Source organism: Bradysia coprophila (genome assembly GCF_014529535.1).
Source record: "Bradysia coprophila strain Holo2 chromosome X unlocalized genomic scaffold, BU_Bcop_v1 contig_12, whole genome shotgun sequence".
Classification (NCBI taxonomy): Eukaryota; Metazoa; Arthropoda; class Insecta; order Diptera; family Sciaridae; genus Bradysia; species Bradysia coprophila.
In genome coordinates, this window is record NW_023503293.1 from 1531995 (window position 1) to 1553253 (window position 21259).

Below are 21259 nucleotides of genomic sequence, written 5' to 3' on the forward strand. Positions count from 1 at the left end.
TTGGTCCAACGAAAAATTTCAAATTCAAGACACTGTATAGACAGAGATTGTTGACAAAATTTCGTTGCCAGCAGACAACAACAACAAGAACTTACATGGGCAAAAAGAAAATAAAGCAAATCGACCGAACTTTTTTTTTTCTGGTTTTTAAATTATGTAAATGTTGTTGCCAAAATCCTCTTAGTTGATTCCTTATTCCTTTATTGTGTGTATATTTCTAACAAAGTGCTTTCGCTGTATCTATACACATATAGAGCGAATGTATATAGCTGCCTCAGATACTTTCAAGTAGTATTATATCGGTTATTTACTCAAGAAAAATGCACAAAGAACAGTGGAACAACAGAACACAATTCTACCATTACTCATCTTCATCTAAAACAATTTATTTAAACTGCGAAAATGTTTCGTTATTTCCTTTTTTATTATTATTATTTTACGTACTTTTGTGGTATATTGTTTTAGCAGCAAAAATATTCTTTTGAATAAAACATTATCATCACATAAGTCAAGTCTATTTTACATAAAAGAATTGCATTTCCAGAACAGAGTACAACTGAAACGTTTAACAGGAATTTCGAAAATAATTTTCATAACGACCTAATTCATTCATTCATTTCCTTTCGCAACGAAGGCGGTAATTAGGCAATGGGGAGTTTTGTTTTTCTTACCGAAAAGAAACGCTTTCATATGCCATTATTAACATCTGCGCTGTAATTGCATGCAATTCATTTATGACCTGCGTCAGACTGTTAACGAAGTATTGAGGAAAAATGAGCTGTTGATGGAGTATTGTGTTTCGTTTTTAAGCTTCTTAACAAGCTGGATACAAGGGTAAGTGGTTTTTTAGAATCTGCTTTATGTTTAAGGATGTAACAGCAGGTGCCCTAATTTCCAAAGTTTTTTAATTCTTAAGACAAGGTGAGTTAAGCTTTAATTTTTCTTAGTTTTAATAATTTAAAACTAACTGTGATACAGTAAACGAAATGAGCTTCCTTTTTCCACAAAATTCACTGCCGCGTATTTATAAATTTTATGTGATATCTAACGACCATAAGGTGCGCCTTCTGTTTCTACGAGAACACAGCATGGTTTTACGAAATCGAAAAACTTTGTTGACTTTATGTATGAGTACAATAGTTTGATAAAATAGAAGTTCTTGAAAAGTATCGGGATTGACATCGCGATAGCATACATTATAATCAGGTTTCAGTTGGAACACATAGAATGTGGGTTGAAGTACGTTTATTAGTCGTAATTGCACAGTGGCTTCGATTAAATTGCGAAGAGACGAATTTACCCTCTCGTCGCCATTAGAAAATGTAAATGTACGTTCTCTGAGTGTTCTTGAATAAGTTTGGTACCACTTCCATCTACATTAAAAACATATACCCAACGAGCCAATCTTAATCTACTGGACGTGTGTATAAGTGAGGAATTATCAACTATATTCTCATGTAGCGCGCGATAACTGCTAACTGCTAAAGTGAACATCAAAATTGATTTACCAAAACGGTTACTGAATTTTACTGGAAACAAATTTATTCAAATTCACAGTGACACTAATTTATAGACATTCGTTTTGACTACTACCATATCTTAAACACTGGCAGTTTTTTCAATGTTAGCCACTGTAAATCATAATGTTATGAAATAACGAAATATTGATCTCCATCCATATATGAGGGGAGACGTTCACGTTAAATCAAACGCTACATCTCATCTCGTGCAGCTGTTCTTTTTTCCGACATTTCTAGATATCACTAGGTACTTTTCCGTTTCCGCTTTAGACTCTTCTGTCCCCTACCTTTTGTTTCAGCAAAACATGACGAATTTTATTGGGTCAACTCAATATTCATGATAAGAAAAATTCATAAAAATTTATCATTTTGAGAAAAAAAAAAAAACAAACTACACATCCGTCTGGATCTAATAGACGCTGTTTGTTTTTGTAGAGACGAGAGGGAGAAAAAAAGCAAAACAGTACAAAGCAAGGTGAAGAAAAAAAATTATTTGAAAAGCTGTGCTATTTCTCCGTCTCTTTATCCTTTCTTCATGGAGTGTATGTTTGTGTGAGCAGTGTGTTTTCTGTATAAACATCTGTGGATAAAATAGGCTTAGGTTTTATCCGCTGACTTGTTTCTTTGTTGTGTTAAAAAAGCGAAAACGGAAGTAGGGAAATATGTCAGGAGATCTGTATTCACTTTCACAAAGGATCTAAACGCAGAAAATCGTGCCACTATACAATACTGTAACATTATGTTTTAACAGTGGTATACGATGGTGCATTTAGCATTACTATATCTCATTTGCATATAAAGTATTTGTTCTAGTTTTACAGTGTTCGTGATTATAGTAAAAACTTTGCCGTCTTCAAAACTAACTCTTTCCAACAAATCAATCAATCTGTATACCGAATAACATCACACACAATTGATGCATTGCTACCCATTCGATCTTAATTATTTTGACTATGATAATCAACGGCATTGATTTTCCGGTCGAATCTGTATTCAGATAATATAACACGTCTACGTTCACTGTCGCACTAAAAAACAAATCAATTGCTACACCACATAATCCACATGAAAAACTATTGAATCAAAACCAATTGAATAAATAAAATGGCAGCACACTAATTAAATATCATCAGATTGAGTAACATGACACTATACACGGTCCAATGTATTTAACTAAATTATAGTGGAAAACAGTAGCTGCCCGTAGTGAAAATCCTCTCATTATCGGCTGTTGCACTTATTCAACATTAAAGATATAAATCATGGTATTTTGCATAGAATAGGGTGGAACGGGTTTGTGTTTCGGACGTAATAATTAACACGATACTATGTGAAGAACCATGAGATGAAATTGCGCTGAAACAAAGCGCTTTCGGTCATGGACAACAAACGAAGACAAAGGGATTCCAGTCGGTCACTTTAAGAGTTAAAACTTTGATATACAAATGTTATTGGCACAACGTTAAGCCGTGAAAGCGATTGATACCCTCAAAATAAATCAAAATACTTCAATGTCCAGTGAGATTCAGCTAAGGTATGGTGAGTGGATTTTTTGTGCGTAGAATCAGAAGAGTCGCAGCAATAAAACTCTTTCATAAACAAATCATTATTAAAAAGTTGATTTAAGTTTTACGAGAAAATTCTGAACCGATCCATCCTAAATTAAATTATGGACCTGTGTGAAAACAATTTATCATATTTGTCGTGCTAAATAACTACCTGCTATGTGTTATGATTACGGATAATTCAATTAAAATCAATAAAATTTACTTACTTTACGCAAAATACAGCAAAAACAAAAAATGATAAAGGCACCAGCGTTGCAAACAAAGCCAATAGCAAGGTTTTAACGTCATTGAAACCTGTTAATAAATAGAAATTTATATTTTGTTATTATTTGAACTTTTATTTATTTTTTTTATATTTTTTAGTTCGAATTAAAGGTCTTTGATGTTGTTTGATACTTTTATGTGATCAACGACACAGCAAAAGTTTGTACAAGAGAAAACAGAAAATATTTGTTCACAACATTGAAACACGACAATATTATCAATAGAAATGCTTTTTAGCCTTTGTAAGTACAATTATTTATCGGTTTGAAAGAATAAGGTTTCGTAGAAAGTTTTCAATAGATTTTTAAGTTCATAAATGTGAAAATGTATGATACAGCATACAGACTGATTCCTTTCACGAAGAAACTTGGAATCTCTTACAAAAAATAAAATCTCAACTAATCTTAACCATGACTGTAGGGCATGTAGGGCATATAGGGCATAGAGTCATATTTAGTTGTGTACCACAGTACTTACCACTACATTTATTTATTTATCAGTCGGAACGTTTTATCTTTCCGATATAGTAGTTAGTAGAGAACCTAAATATTTAACACCATTTTTGTAACAATTGGATAATATGTGAAGTCAGAAATTTGAAGATTTTCAAAATTCAAATAATCGCCTATAGAACTCGCTGAGTCGGACCAGAAGCTCAGCTTGACGTTTTCGAAAATTTGTGACATCCTAATATTGATATAAATGCTGATAAATGGGTTGCTTGAAACGAACGCAACGCATTATCAATCTCTTTCAGATTCTTCTACGTAAATCTAATATGGTTCTGTCGGTCATTTTGTTTTGGAAATCAAAATAGTACTGCCGCGTTATAGGAACATGATGTTTAGAAACTAAAAAGAAATGTAGCAGAGTTTTCTCATATTTTAGTACATTCTGTCATAAAATTATTGCTGTTACGGCGCTTTATTTTCATGTTAACCAACTTCATATGGTGACATTTGTTCTGTAATGACAAATGTGAAGTTGGCTCACACAAAAATAAGCTGCAGAGAGTGAAGTACTATGAAAAGAATGTGGCACCTCTACAAGCCAACCAGGCCAACCCACTTGTCCCATGGTCTTCATTACTTTTAAAATAACAAAAATCAAGAAAATCTGAAAACAAATTAACTCGACTCACTCTTAGTTCGTGAGCTCTAACCGACATTGACAGAATTATATGTATATGTAAAAAGACTAAGGTCCTTAACTCCTGCTGTATTTACCCACCCAAGCTATTATTAAATTCTATTTTTTCGTTTCTATTTTATATTTCTTATTTTCAATAGAAAATCTGTCAGCTGAAATAACGAAACATAACCATGGACATGTTTCATTCGCTTTCATTTTAATAATTTTGGCTGGCATCTACATTTCTCAAAAATCTAAACGATGTCAGATTTTATGACAACCATGAAATTCTCCCCTTTTTCATTCCACGTTTTTTGCAATCACATTTTAGAGACTTTAGACATGGCTTACAGTTTGAGGTTTTATTATGTTGGTTGATTTCAATACACATTGCGCCCAACTGCACCAAAAATAGGTGCCAGCCTGCAAACTTTAATTTAGCCTCCACTAACATCACTTTTTCCTTTGCAACTTTCTACTGTTGTATTTCTGCTCTGTTAACGAAAAAAAAATCATTTTCTGTTTTCATTTGATTTAATGTCCTCATTGTTTGTTCGTTTTTTAATGAAATACTCAACATGAATGCGTTCAATCTTAACAGATATACTATATACGGATAAACTACGGATGTTGGTGTGACAAATTGTACGTGACCTGAATGGATCAACTTAACTGGAATAGTGTCATCACGTTGATTTAAATGTTAATTTTTTTCCTAATTTCGGAATGGTGAATATGTCCGAGTAGACATGAACAATAGATACGAGAAACGTATCTCTATACATATTTGAATCAAATTTCGAGAGTAGGAATTCTAGGACTTAAATTCGTGTTTTGTGTCGTTTGAACAGTAGCCAAACAGTAGTAATTGTGTTACGAGTTCTTCACAAAATAGCGGAGACGTCATCTTAAAGACAAGTACACGCGTAAAACTATCGAATTCATTTAGAAAGACAATTGGCTGAACACGGATTAAAATCCACTCCACTCTTTCGCCCTGCTGCTTTTTTTCTACCACTTTTTAGCTTAGAATTTTTGAAGATCTAAATAAACCTGATAGTTTGTTACAAAGTGACAGCAGACGATCAGTTATGGGAATATTTATAACACCCTTACATGCATCAATACCATCCTTGACTGGCTGTTGTTCCTTGTATCGACTCTTTATTTTGCAGAAGGTTTGTGCTGATTACAGCATTTGCGTGGCTCAAACAAAAACACACTTTTGCCAGTCACGAGATATCTGGACATTTAAAATGTCCAAGAATATCTTTCATCTCTGACAATCTAAGCCAATAATCATATGAAGTTAGGTCGAAAATTATTTTAATTTACTTTTAGAGCTCAAAATTCGCTTGATTGTTACTTAATTAAAGTCCTTGAAGTGCCCTACGTAGGACAGTAGGACAAACTTAGAAAAAGTAGGAAATTAGGACACTGTGGGAGCGCTGTACTAAGCAAGTTCATTGTATGTTCTGTGAACTTTAACCTTAGACCTTATAATTTAGGCAGACAAAAATTCGAATTTGACGTTTTACACACGTGATAGTAAATTTATATTGACAGTACTTTGTACTAACTTAATAGGCTTTTCCCTTACTATTGGAAGAAACGAATATCCAAACAGTGGATAATATGTATTTTCGACTCGTCTAACCTCGTCTAGTTTCGACTAACCTTGAAAGTCGAAGTTAAGTTTTTTTTTAGAAATCAAGAGAGAATCTGATGAGGTAGTTCTTCGTCCCTCAATTCCTATCTCATGTGTGGATAAGTCAACTTTTACTTATTTTACTTTTTTTAACTTTTCGCCCGCCAATCGTGAATCTTTTTGAACGTTGAATAACATTTTATTAGTCATGTTGACACCCTGACAATGAAAATAAATTGGCAGATAAATTTTGTCATGCGTGTACCTTACTTCATTATAAATGTGCCTTCCGACGTTCCGACAGTGGCATTTAATTTTTATTTCTTCTTTTCATTTTATTACTCAGCTTCACAATCTTTTTACTTTTTCCCTTCCCTATTAAACTTCTTTGGCTGCTGTGTCTTCTGTACTTCATCGTGTAATCTCATAAACTTGCTAGTACACGATTTGATATAAAATAAATAAAGATTTTATGTTACCGCTTAGTTCTACAATTTGTAAAATGAGAATACATTCGTATGGAGATAGCGCCCGAGGGTAAAGTTTAGCCAGAGGGGAAATAAAGTTCAGCTCGTACGAAATAGAGAACAAGCAAAAAAAATCAAAACATTCATCGTGTAACATATAATGAAATCATAAGTTAGTTGGCTCAAAAACACAAACCTTTTGTTAACAAATTTGAAAGTTCGAACTCCGAACAACAATTTAATTGTGGAAAATGCAGTCCATACCATTTTTATGCAGCAAAAATAATTTTTTTGGCATCAATGCAGAGTCTGGGATATTCAGAGTCATACATTTTAAACGAATTTGTAAACAAAACGAGTCAAAAGTCCGATGAAAAATATAAAACGTAGCTCGTATACGGAATTTCGATTCGATGAAAAACATTTTGGAAAATTATACCATCAATGGTGAACAGTCTCAAGCGAGCCAAATATTTTGTGTTCAACTATAAGTTTGACATTTAAATGGAAAAATTGTGCGGAAGTATAAAAATAACCATTGTCCTTTGTCATATTTTCATATTTCTATCACTGTCTATCACGATCTCTAGAAACAATTTGGAATAAAAGGTAATTCTTTGCTTTTATGAAATTCACATTTTTAGAATCAGTTTCTTCAATAATTCAATTATGTTTAAGCTTTATGACAAAAGGCGCCCTTCCATTGACAGGATACCCTACTATCGATTATAACTAGATAAAAACAAGCAGAAAATGTGTGATTATTAAAGAAACTTGAACGAATGTTTTTTTTTTGTTGTAGTTGTTATCATAAATATTTTTCCGAAATTATATCGACAAGAGTCAAGCATCACATTTAGCCATAAAAACCGATAAGTAAGAATTTCTCTAGTGAAAATTGTTTCAAAGTTAACTAGAACGGAACCGAAACGTTCATAAAAAATCACAGAATTGAAATATCGATTGAACGTTTTCATTACCTTGGGGAGTGTTAAAAAGTTTTCGTATAAAATTAACTTTCCTCTTTTTTTTGTCTTTCATTCTGTTAATCTACAGTCAAATTGGCTAAAGTAGAAGAAAGATTTGCTCCGAAACACAAACACATCAGTTAAGTTGTATCGAAACTTTTCCTTAACTTAACGAATGTGGATATCACATCATACTTACATCTTTTAATAAAAAAAAAACGGAAATAAAAAAGTGAGAAGGTTGTGCAAAAAAAAATTAATTAAAAAGCAAAACAATTTTTTCCCTTGCAAATTCTAATTTAAACTCCTGGACGATGGGTGAAGCACAAGGGTGGTTTGTTTAATCTAAAGTTGTAACTTGTAGAATATATAAATTTAATTAACATTTGTTGTGTTTGTATTAAGGAACAAGATTCATCACAGCAAAGCTTAGACACAGGCTTCAATTTTATCAAATACATTGGAGTCAAAGAGAAAATGTCTATCTATTCTTTGGGTAGATACTATATATATATATATGAAAATTTTACTTTAATAACAAAATGTATTCGCCAGAGAAAACATCAAAGAACCGTTCCAAACAAATTTAAATGACGAGCCGAAATCTCTATGTATGTGAATGATGTGAAATTAAATCACGTATATTTACAGAAAAGTTGTCAATCACCTGCAAAATATAGAAATAGAAAAGAACAAGGCCCGTAGCAACGGGGAAAAGGGGGATATTTTTGTTTCCACACATTCATTCGTATGAATTGAATTCGTTTCACAAGGTAAGTAAGATACTAGTAAAACCTAATTTTTCTATTGTATCAAGGGTATCTCGATCTTTATAGCACGGCAGAGTAAAGTAAACCCGGCAGGAGCTCTTGATTTGAGTAGGGATCTGATTCATTTGAGTTTATTTTGATACAGTGTACAAAGGTCCCGCTCAAAATTTCGCGTCCTATGGTAGGCCACATAGGACAAATTTTTTCGATTATATTCTGAGTCAACTACATTTTATACAATGGTTTTTGAATCAAGTTTTGGGATCAAGTGTTATGAAAAATCAGTGGTTTATACCGTGGGTGAATTCCTTTAAAGTTTGTGATTTTATGTCAATGACAAAAACCATCTTGAAAGACCGACGCAAGTCCTTCATATTCTAATTACAAAAATATTGGTATCAGAAACGGTGACGCCAATGCTCTCTCTAGCAGCGAAGCCAAAGACCTTTACGACCAGCAAGATCTTCAAAAATCTGACACAAAAATGGCAGAGAAGTTCTAATTTCGGTTCGAAGTTCACTGCAAAATATAGTAGTTTATTTATGATGTTTTTGATGTTATTTTGATGAAATAGTTGTCACACCGTTCGGTGGTACGGTGGTACGGCCACCCTTCATTGAGAGTCACCACACCACGGAGATTGTCTCAATGTATTTCGAACAGTAAGCTCTACATTTCGAAAACTTATTGATCTGAGCTCAAAGTTATATTTAAGAGAGATTAATATTTCGCGGACAAGAAATTCTAACTTTTATCCTAATTTCCCAGATTTCTCCTCACGAGATTTACTATTTCTATAGTAAACTGTTGCACCTCCATTCGACTAAATGTGACTGAACAATGGAATTCATCAAATAGTATGGATTTGCTTGAAAAACTTGTCCTACGCAGGATAGTAGGACAAGTAGGACGAATTTCCGAAAAGTAGGACAAAGTAGGAAAGCAGGACGCTGTGGGAGCGCCGAGTGTATTAGGTCCCTTATTTGACGTTTCAAAAATGAAACGCTCCTGCCTGGTTTATTTTCCTCTGCAGTTTTTCTAGTTTACATCGAATTTGTCAATAATGTTTTCAAGCCTTGGGTATAAATTTCGGAATAAATTTCTCGTAATTTAGGCCCTCAGCATGAAGAGTGATATACGCCTCGATTGTGGACGGTTTATTTTAGGCAATTTCGCTTGTCACCCTCACTTCGTTCGGGATACAATACAACTCGTTGGAAATAACCACGACAGAGTAAAGTTAACCAGGCAGGAGCGCTTGTTTGACTGGGGACCTGAATAATCTAGTAGCCCTTTATATTTTGCGAATAAAATTTTTCAATTTATGTCAGTGTTCATTTGAGTTCATTTTCATACAGTGTATTAGGTCCCTTATTTGACGTTTCGAAAATGAACCGCTCCTGCCGTGAAATAACTAATACGCGTAACTCTTAGATCACCAGTACAACTGTGTAAAGTTTACTGAAAATTTGCAAGGTTCATAAATCCTCAATTTTGAGTCAAAACTTTTTCAAAGAATAATTTCTCCTCCTAACTAAAACAAGATAATTTAGTTGAAAACAACCTGTCACATACGGCTATTCATATGTTATCGATAACGACGACAAAAATAATGACAAGCTCTTTGTAATATGGTCCTTTATATTGTAAAATACATGTTAAAGAAATTGAAGTACAAGATTTGAAATCAACCAATTAAAAATACTTTGATCGATGGGAGTAATAGACCCAATAATAATATTTGTCATATGCTTGCCGTCTGTGACAGGTTAACAATAAGCTGAGTCGATCGTGGTATTTTCAAACAATAATTTCTCCTCTCAGAAAAGTGCTTTAGAGAGACAGAAATGATTTTTTAACAACAGCCTAGCTACCTTCTATTGCTCTTATTCCATGTATTCGCCGTTTTACCAGGATCATTAAAATCTGACCATCCCCGATTGAATAAAAAACTAAATTCCCTCTCAATTCAATTAAGTTACTTTTGAATCAATTCTCTTAGGAAATTTGTCTTTACTGATAATTTAGAGTATAGAGTAAGCAGGTGACTAAGGAGCCGGATTTTAAGAATTTTTTTAAGATTATTTCTGGTGGCATTGGATTAAAGTCATGCCGTCTCATGGTCTCAAATCTATTGTCTTTCGAGACGTGAGACTACGTATTTCGTACCTTTGAGAATTTTATTTTCACCAGGAATGTTTTCTGTGTTGGAAGTTGTTGCGGTTTGTAAATGATTCCACACAAAATTTGTTTAAAAAGCATCTCCCAAATTAGAAAACATGTCAAATTTTCTCTCACTGTACGTGCTCAATTTGACAGCTGTCACTACAATCACTCGTTCTTGCAGCGCGTTGCCTAGAGGTTTGGATTTTTAGATTTATCGATCACACTAAATCTAAAATTAGCAATGTAAGGCTGACGCCCTCGTATAGTTTCACTCCTCTGGATACGAAATATCCCATTACCTCACTGACATAGTAATATACTATTAATGCCTGCCCCATACGAAAACTTGTTGTTACACATGTATCTGCCTCCCTTGGAAATTGTTCATTACATGTAGCGATATGGATTTGACAGTTTGCCATATTTTTTCATCAAAATGCCAACAGTCTCCTTGTTGCTTATCATGTACTTGTGAGTGCACCTTGTATCACGAATTTATCCCTCATGTAGTGAATTATTTCCACAGTTCCAATTTAACTACTATTATTAGCAAATTCTGTTTTTCATTTGTTTTCAGCTTTAAAATGACTGTAAGTTAAATTTAACCAGGTTTTTGAGTTTATCGACAATATAAATTTATCAGCTTTGATAGACCCTGACAGGAATACAGCTAGTGTTTAATTACACAATTTACACAGTTTATTGTGATAATAACAACTTCCGGAGTTCATTATCTTTAATTTATTATTCACGTTTGGGGGCTAGTAATTGGCAGGAGGCTCGTAAATAACCTGTACTGCTACAAATTTTTGTGACGGTGGTGGTTCAAAATTCATATTATATACCAAGGTCAGAAATTGGCGCTAGAATGATTATACAATTTGAAAAGAGGAAGATCTATAACAAACCACATCACATTATCACATTATAACATGCCGACATAACGTCTATAAATAAGCAGGAAACTTACCCATATACGAAAGGATACTATTTTCCGGTTCATCATCCAACACCGAATATGCCGTCCCATTCACAACGGATGCTGTCGTTGCATTTATTCCATTTCCATTCCTTTTCGATGGCATACTTTTCACATCCTTATTCGTGCTGGTGTCCTGTGGTAATTCAGCACTCAAATGATTTGTTTGTAAACTATCACCGGAATGAATAATGACGCGCGATGTGACACCTTCAATGCCTTTTTTCCGATCACCGTGCGACATATTGGATAAATCGTAATTATACTCAATTTGTTTAATTTCGATCTGTGGCGGCAATTGCTGAATAATTGGTACACCAATCGGTATTTGTTGCTGTTGTATGGCCTCTGGCAATTGTACCGGTTGAATAATGACATCAGATGTTATTGTGTTTGGTTCAATTTCAGTGTTCGTAAATGGATTATTGGTTGACTTCGACAATGGGTCGTTGTTTGTCGATTCCTTAACATCGATGAATGATTCACCGACGTAGCTAATGCTCAAATTTTCGTCATTCAGTTTCAGCGGATCAAAGTTGTTCTTTAGAGGAGATAGAATTATGTCTTCTTCATATTTATCTGGTAGATTACCCCAGCCAGAAAAATTTTTACCAGAAAAATCGATAATAACATCTTCCTCGTAAACGGCAGGAAAAAACTGACTCTCCTGATTTGTGTTTGGGGTAGGGGCCGATTCGATGACTTTTACTTCAGTATTGGAGATATAAAATATGGTGTCCGCGTCATGGTCAACTGTTGATTGTTTGGTATGCTCTTTGTCTTGCGTCGTATCCGAAGTGGTCGTTGTTTCGGGTATAATGACATTGATTGCATTTTCACGTTCCTTAATGTCCTCCGGCACAAAGAATTCATCGCTGTCAGATGATTCCAAAATTTTATTCGTTAATTTCCGGTTTGCATTATCATTTTCCGGCCGAATGTTGTCGCTTGAATTAGCCGTAAAATCTTCGAAAGTCAATAAAGTCTCTGTCGTTGAGTGGATATCGGTCGCTGATTCATTTCGAGCACTGTCATTTTTATGCAGATTGTCGAATGTATTATCTGTCGTTTCAATCTCGATAATAATATCTAATTTATCGACATCACTGCCACTTTCCTCTGTGCCATTCAAACGTTCCAAAATTTCCACCACGAGAATATCCGTCTCATTTGCAACATCATTTCGTGAAATAATTTTTTCCATTTCCATCTCTGTTGCTGAACTACCGTTTGGCAACGAAGATGATAGCAATTCAATGGAATCGAAAACGTGTTCAACATGGCTTGCATTATCCGGTTTTGCACGAGAAGAGATTTGAGTGGCTGTTATAGGAGATGTTGACATTAAAGTAAATGTTGGTGTTATTACAGTGGTGGCGGTAGTAGAACTAGTAATAACAGCAGCAGTTTCGGTGAAAGCTTCGTTTGTGTTGTCAATGGGACCCTGATCGTCTCTATTAGTGTTCACTACTTTCAAAATATTTGTGAATTCAGGAAGCGATTTCAATGTACTCGCCTCAATAATACTAACATCACTTGAAATTGGAGTGGTGGTTGTGGTTGCATATTCTGTCTCTTCTGGTGGCAACAGATTTGATTTATTATTTGAAAATTGCTTTTTGTTCGCTTTGACGCCATCACGTCCCAAGTTGGTTTTCTTTTTTTGATTTTTTTCTCCACTCATATACTTCTTTGCGTTGCTCGAATTATTGCTGGTGTTGTGTTTGGGTTTTGTGGCATTTTTTCCAACATCAACTGTTTTTATTGCCTTTCCGCTATCGGTATCTATTGTGGTCGTTGCGTTTATTGTGGTAATAGTTGCTGTTGTTGTTGTTGTCATATCGTTCTTCGTTTCAGTGGTTTCAGCAATGCCCATACCATCATTTGATTTCACCATTTGTTCATCCTTATCATATTGATTTATCGCAACAGTAACATTTGCCTTAACAACATCGTGTTCGGTTGGGGTGAAAACCATTTCATGACCGATATTAATTTCCAGGTCACGTGATTTTTCTATTAATTCAACATCGCCTGTATTGCCTTGTTGATAGAGTTCGTCGGGATGTGTTGTTGTGCTTGGGCTGTCCATAATCAAATCACCGAATCTTCCTTTTGGCGTTGATGGATGGTGTATTACATCACCATCAGCAATATCGCTAACACGATCGAATTCTCTATTCTCCGCCAATAAATCAGACAAGTCACTGATAAAATACGGGTCACTTGATGGGGTGGATGACGAAACACGATTTTCATCAATTGTTTTTGCGTCAGTATTCGGCACATTCGTTTTCAGTTGCTCTAATAATTTCCCATCCGAATTTTCTTTATCATCAACCGTGACCGCATTTCTATTAATCTTATCAATGTTAATAAATGTCTCAATTGTCGTTGCGATAAATTCAGCTTCCTTTTCCGTAATACTTTTGCTCGAACCCTCATCGAAATGTTGTTCTGTTCCATCATCTTTTTTATCTAAAGTGCTAATGTTTGCATTCAGCACGGCTAATTTATCATTAAAATTGTCGTCGTGAAACGATGTTTTTTCTAATACTTTTCCAATGTTCTTATGCTCGACCCTTACAGTCTTGTTCACGTTGTCGACATCGTTCACTAAGGTATCTTTGGATAGTGTAAACGAATCTGTCGCGTTTCGTTCGATTTCGCCGGGTTGTATCGTTGGAGCCGCATCGATTGATATCAAAATTTGATGGAAAACAACGAATATAAATGTGCTCCTACTGAAAATGTTTTTACAAACATTTGGCCGACTTTTTAGGGACAATAACCTCATTGTCTGTCCTTTAATTCTTTTTAACAAAGCTCAGTATTTATTATGTTTATTCATATAGAACCATCCAATTTGTTCAATTTATGCTTTCGTAACACTTTCTTCTTCCAATTTAATTTTCTATTCTGATGTTGTTCGTCGAATCGGTTAAACTTCCCTTAATTATATCTATATTATAGTCTGGTACTGTGATGTAGGATAAATGTGTATTTACTCATATAATATGGAAATGCTTCGTGTGACGTCGTTTAGACGAGAACAGTATACTAATGTTTGCTGTGATGTAGAAAAAAGTAAAAAAATAAAATAAATAAATTCTCTTTTGTTCGTAATAGCAGTTCCTGATGAAAATGTATTTACTTCATCGCGACTTATTTTGCATAAAAAATAAACAAAACTAAAATCACATTATATTCTCCCAGTTTTATATCATTTTATATAGATGATGTTTCGTGCAACACGCTCAACTTTTATGAACTATTTTCAAGACTTTTTAATTTAGCGTTTTTCTTTGCTCGTCTTCTTATATTTTTTGTGTTGATTTGGATTTTCTTCGGTACTTTGGCCTTTTCACAATTTTTTACACATTGTTAGAATGCATCTTCTAATAGTTCGCAAAGCACTCTTTTAGCACGGATGGAAAAATGAAATGGTTCAGCTAGGATGAAACTGGTGCTACGAAGGGAATACTTAATTGTTTGCTGATGATGTTTTTCGTGTTGATAGTTGAAAGTTATGTTGGTTCCTGAAATTTAAAGCGAAAAAGAATAATGAATAAAATGGGAGGAATAACGGTTGGCTGAAAAATGCTATAGAAAATAATTGACTAGCTTTAAGTCAACAAAACTGGAATGAATACATTATTTAACCCGTCACAGACGGCAAGAATATTAACAGTTTTACTATTAGATCTATTACTTCATTTGATCGAAGATTTTCAGAGATTGATTTCAGAAATCTTTACTTCATTTGTTTTGAACATGCTTTTTGCTATATAAGACCTAATTAGGCAGAGTTTGTCGTTTATTATTGCTTTCGTTGTCGATAACAGATGACAGCCGACTGTAACAGGTTAAAGCGTAAGGTAGCAGTTAAACTAACAAAACGTGTAAGTAAGGGTGTAGTAGATTTTGAAAAGTTTTTTTTTACAAAATATGTTTTCACTGAATTAGCTCATATTAAAATTAAAAAACAATATCGAAAACCTACTCGAAGTAAAATTTAATGGATGATTAAATATATAGACATCAGTATCAACTTTGTAAGTATACTTTTTACCGAGTTGTACTATTTTTACTAAAACAAAGTATGGCGGCTGGCTACTTTGTTAGGCAATGATAACAGTATGTAGTGACACCGTGCAGTCCTTATGATAATTTCCTATTTTTACCGATTATAGGTTTCAAGCCAAAAACTGATCTTTCTCAGCACTAAATTCTGTTTCGACCGACAACGTAAAAATATTTTTTTTTGTCAACTTTGCATTGACAAACAATGTGACCTCCTTCAGGAGTTTCGCTATGAATGCGTCTTCTTGGTAGAGAAACTGGAATTGGTGAAAAGCCAATTCGATGAGAAGAACTCTCAACGACCGCATCAGCAATCTTGGATAGAACAGTGGATTTGAGTTGCTTCCAAATTATTGACCCGGAGTTTCACCGAAAATCGAATGATGCGGAATTTCTAACATCGTTCTAATTCAAGAATGCTCGCGAAGAGTTGGAACTGTACACGAAGCATTCGCCTTATTTGGAATTGGGAATCGGACGTTATTGCAGAAGCGACAACACTGCAGCAGCACAACAGGAAACAATAAACTCGATCCAAACAGAACCAACAGAACCAGAAAGGTCGGATTTTCAATTTTAAATGTTTATCGTGTAGCAGGGACAATTACCGAACGAATGGTACCAAATTCGCCGAGTGCTGGTCCATAGGTTGAGTTGCGCATCCGTTCAAACATTTTTTTCAGTTTTTCGTATAGGATTGTATCAGGGAGTACCGGATTTTTTTCAATTTTAAATTGAAATGTTTAAATGTTAAAAGGGGAATTGCCGGTTGCATCAAAAGTATTCTTTCAAGTTTAAGATTTTTAATTCATTAACAATAACATGACCAATAAAAGAAATCAAAATAGGATGAAATTTTATCCAGATTTAGGCAAAAATCACTGCATGGCCGAGTAGCCCGGCTCCGGGTCAGTCTGTGAAACCTAACTTCCGATCCCAAACTCCGATTGTAATTTTTTTAAATTTACGTGATGTGTATGGTCAATGGCTTTCATTACATATTATGCTCTAGGTTGCAAAATTCCGGAGATATGTGCGAAAAACCTTGATCAGATCCCTAAAATAGCACTTATCAGACCATATCTCTGAACCAACTCAACTGAAATTGGTCATCTTCGAAAACGAGAAACGTTCCTCCAGGTGGTCAATTTGCGCAGGATTTACAGTAATAACCTCGGAACTGGAAAAAGTTTTCAACTTCTCCAAAGAGACTGCGAAATCCAGATTTGAGGCAGAAATTTAAATTTCTATAAGATTTACCTCTTTTTATTATACAATTGCAATTGGAATGAGGCCCAACATGAGGCCGAATTGTAATCTTTGTGTAAATTTACTTAGAACTAATAAACGTTACTAACTAACTAACTACTTTAGCGTAGTGTAACACTTCAACAAAAAGAACTATCGAAAAACTCGAATCACTTTATTTTTGCTTTAAGTGCTTCAAATCATTTTTTTATTCATTGTCTCGAAAATGCTATCATTAATTCATGAATGTTTATTTATAGAATCCTATTTATGCATACCAAAACTAAAACACATTCTTGTTATCATGTTCAAAGAATTTTCTAGTGTTGTGAAGTGATATCCCATTACCGCAGACACAGAAACAACCTTCTATGCATTAGAATGTCTTCATCTGAATCTGTTCATTTATTGAAAACGTTGAGTGAGTGAAATTGTATTGTGACTTGTAAGCTGTAAACTTTGAGTAGTATAGTGTTTGAAGCAAACAACACAGGGTTTTCTTAACATAAAAGTTTTAGTGGCTTAGAATGTGCATCTGTATAGGAATATATTGAGCAATAAAATCGTTTTCCAGGTTATATTGGCGAATAAAAAGTCGCACATCAAATGAATATTGTAAAATTAGTATTTATTTAAACGATGATTTGAAGAGACGAAAGATAGGAACTGATATTTTCGCAACGTTTCATCGTAGCATGTAAAGGTGGTGGGAGGAAATCATACGTTCCAGTCGATCTATGCAATAAGCACTAGACGTCCTAGTTTATTGATTGATTGATTTTTATTGCCCAAATATGTGTGCGGTGATAAACCTTACGGATTAACATAGTGGGGATCTTCTGTAGCAAAGTCAGCTATAAGATGTAATAAGACACATAAATAATAATAATAATAATACCTCGAAATTGGATGGAATGGGCCATTCCCCTATTTGTGTTTCATTGGTCTTGCTATTATTTCAAGGAAATATCTGCGTTATCATTTCACAGAACCATTTTGCGTTTGAAAGAGAAGATGTCGATCATTACAAGTAAACTACAGTTTCAGCAACCTGCGAGTTACTTCAACTACGAATAGCAATGCAAATGAGACCTAATTCAAATCTTTCCTTTGTCTTACCGTCAAATGTAAAAAAAATGAATTAGGATTCTTTTGCGTTGCTATGGGTAGCTACAGTAACAAGTCGTCGAGATCTATCATTTTAGGTTATTTTGACTTTAGGTGTGTTTCGCCTGATGCTAAATATGCTTATTACATAGTTAATCTCTGAACGCCTAAAAAGGTATTGAGTTATGACTGCTGGGTACCAATGGCAGCTACTTGGCACTGAATGAGCCTGCAGTGGATTCGTCTAAGGTAAATATAGTGTGGAGGTAATGCCATTCAGACGCGCGGCGTAGCAAGCATGGTTCGATGCCAATGACATCTTTTTTTTAAATGGTTGACTACGATTTACTCGTATTTCACAGAAATGTTTTCTCTATTCCACAACAGATGGCCCGACTTTATATTCCATTTTTTGCTTTCAACGAAGGGATAAGATGGCGTTTCTATCGAACTTTCGTGTCATCTGATTCGTCCCCAGAGTTTAAATGTTTAAAAAAAGTGTCTCTGCTTCCGAATGGAGATTAGATTAGAGTTTTGGGAGGTCTCTCCTTGAAGAAGTTGAGTACTCCCTAGCTTTACTTCATCTATTAAGGAAACTTCCCGATTTTCGATAACAAGTCGTTAAGCCCCTTGCCATCCAAAGAGGGAAGATGCTGTTGCCAGACTTCAAATAATTTATTCCCTAATCTATTTACCCAGAACCATGAAAAGGGATCTGATTCAGGAGAAACAGGAGAAAGATAACTTAGCTTCTTAGTAAACTTAAACTGAATGAATCTCACAAAACAAAAATTATAGAATATAATAGATTTCATCTAACTTCTTCAAATCGCCTTCGAATGTTTCCATTACACAACCTCCTTATATGTATGTTCGAAGCACAAACTTATGATCTTATGATGAAAATACAGGAAAATTGATGCCAATTTCACAATCGATAAAGTTCCCATTATGAATAATATGCTTCTGTAGTAGTATATTCATTCATATCTCATAAAGATTTTGCTTCACAAAAAGGTTCGCATGTAAAACATTTTCATTGGAAGTATAGTTATAACTATGGACAGGAACCAATTATTCCAACAGTAGCAGTGAATGTTGAACACAAAATTGCAATTTCTGAAAGAACATTGTCCTACAACCAGTGCTTTATATTTCAAAACCATTTGTAACTGTCAACTTCGTTCCGTTTGCACAATATACAATATAAAAAATATATAAAAATGAGGATCACATTTACCGAATGGGACGTTGTCGCTGAAAACCCCGTTGTAAAAATTCAATAAAATTCTATAATTCATTTGTAGAGCATAGGAATGATTGCTTTACAATAGCAAGGAAAAAAAATGGGAGATTCTTTTTTGTTCGCCTATCAAGCCAACAAACCAATTTCTATTCAAATATCATACTTGAATAACCATGGAAACATTTTCACTTTATGGTGCGAATATTATGTATATGAGATGCTAAGATAACGGATATTTTGGAATAGGAATGGAGTGATTTCAAGTTTGAAAAAGAGATAATCATGTTTAGTATGACAAATTATAATTTATAGCTGATCTGTAGAAAATATTATCAGCCATACGCCATTAGCATTTTGTGTTTGGTACGTCGAAGATTTTTTCATGACACAGAATAGTGGTTTTGAACGGAAACGAAACCAACAACAAAGAGATTGTTTTTTATGTACGCACACATTATTTTACATATAACTCCTTCATGTGTAACTTGTAGATAAGGGTCTGTCATTGCTAGTATACGAATTTCCTGAATTCGCTATGAGCGCTTAGAGAACCATTAAAGTGAACATTTTAACAAAAAGAAAAAGGAATCGTTTCCTTCTTACAGAAAAGGATAGTTTCACTTATCGAAATACCGAAATACGGTTAAATATCCGGTCTCATAATGACCATCACCAACAACCAACAACCCCCTCAGTTTTTAACAACACAAATCACTGCGTTCGTGATGTTCTGCCCCAACAGTAAGCATATTTGTCCTAAGGCCAAAAAAGTGCGACTTCGTCGTTTTTTTCTCCGTCGAATATGAAAAATATTATTCGTACCACGGACTAAAAGTCTTTTTAAACGTACCGGTAACACGCTAAAAAAAGATCTTTTGTCCAAGGTACGAAATGTACTATTATATTTGACCGCGGACCAAAAACGTCACATTCTCCGAGGGGATACTCACTTTAGTAGCTTGCAAAAATCCGAAAAATCTCTATGGGAATTTTGAGATTTTTAGGACAAAGATTTTATGAAGTTTTTTTTTTTAAATCTTCAAAAGTCTCCTGATTTGACGATTTTTATTTTTCGAATTTTAGAACCCGAGCTGTGATGTTTAAAAATCTACAAGATGCAGAAAAAATGTTTCCATAAAAATTCAGAAGAAAGATTCTCATGATATTTTAAAATCTTGTATAAGATCTCGAGTGCGTACCTGCAAGAATCCGAAAAATCTCTACGGGAATTTTTAAATTTTTAGGACAAACATTTTTCTGAAGTGATTTCTTGGAGTTCGTAAATGCAAGAAGCCGAAAAATCTCTACGAGAATTTTGAGATTTTGAAGTTTTTGCCTAAGATTCCATCAATGTTTCAAAAAAAATTCTATTCGATTCATAGTCTTTAAATAAATTTATATTCTCTCAATCTCAACAGATAGAAAACGATAGAAAACGAAAACAGTTTTCCCACATTATCGTCAGAGTTGTGTCAATTTTTTTTTTGGAATATGACTTCTTGGTTCGCCTGAATATAATAGCAGATTTTGACGTTTTGGAAGTTATGTACAGAGCTGGCGTCATCCAAATTGTGAAAATAATCATTTTGGGCAGATATGTTTTGTGTACAAAATGTAATTTTGGTGTACAGAATATCATTTTTTTTAAATAAAACTTCGTATTGTTAAATGCTTTTTTAGGCACCAGATGTGAAGATTGTCACTCGAGGCCGTAGGCCGAGCGTAACGATACACATCGTGTGTTTAAAAAAGCATTTATCATCGAATTGTAACAACGTTTTTCGCAATAAAGGCAACGGAAAGTCTTACTTTTCGTCACTTGTTGCGAAAAAATACTATTATTCAATAATCAAAATCTTCCATTCCAAACTCATTTTGTAAATTCCAAATTTCGCCAGAGAGTCATCAGTCATATAGGATGAGACCGAGTTTGAAAAAAAAATCCAAATTATTTAGTGTTAATGATATGGTATTACACAGAGGCTAACGACCCGTCCATTTCGCCATAATGTGTTATTTTATCCTTTTCGCTTAACTAACATCGCCTACCCACAATTCGATTCAAGATCTTGTCACAGTCACACCCACTTGTTG

At 34.3% G+C, this 21259-nt stretch overlaps 1 protein-coding gene across 3 annotated transcripts in view; it reads right to left on the bottom strand.

The window, feature by feature from the left end:
• Positions 1 to 21259, bottom strand: part of LOC119067554 — a 119198-nt gene that overhangs the window by 68168 nt on the left and 29771 nt on the right. For 2 of the 3 annotated variants that reach the window (XM_037170618.1, XM_037170616.1), the window contains exons 2-3: positions 11473 to 15020; positions 3295 to 3382 (exon numbers count right to left, since the gene is read on the bottom strand). In XM_037170618.1, coding sequence (XP_037026513.1) covers positions 3295 to 3382; positions 11473 to 14278 — 2894 coding nt within the window. In that variant the 5' untranslated portion in view covers positions 14279 to 15020. Of the gene's footprint in view, positions 1 to 3294; positions 3383 to 11472; positions 15021 to 16642; positions 16648 to 21259 lie in introns of all 3 variants that reach the window. The other variant, XM_037170617.1, reaches the window with a different exon arrangement.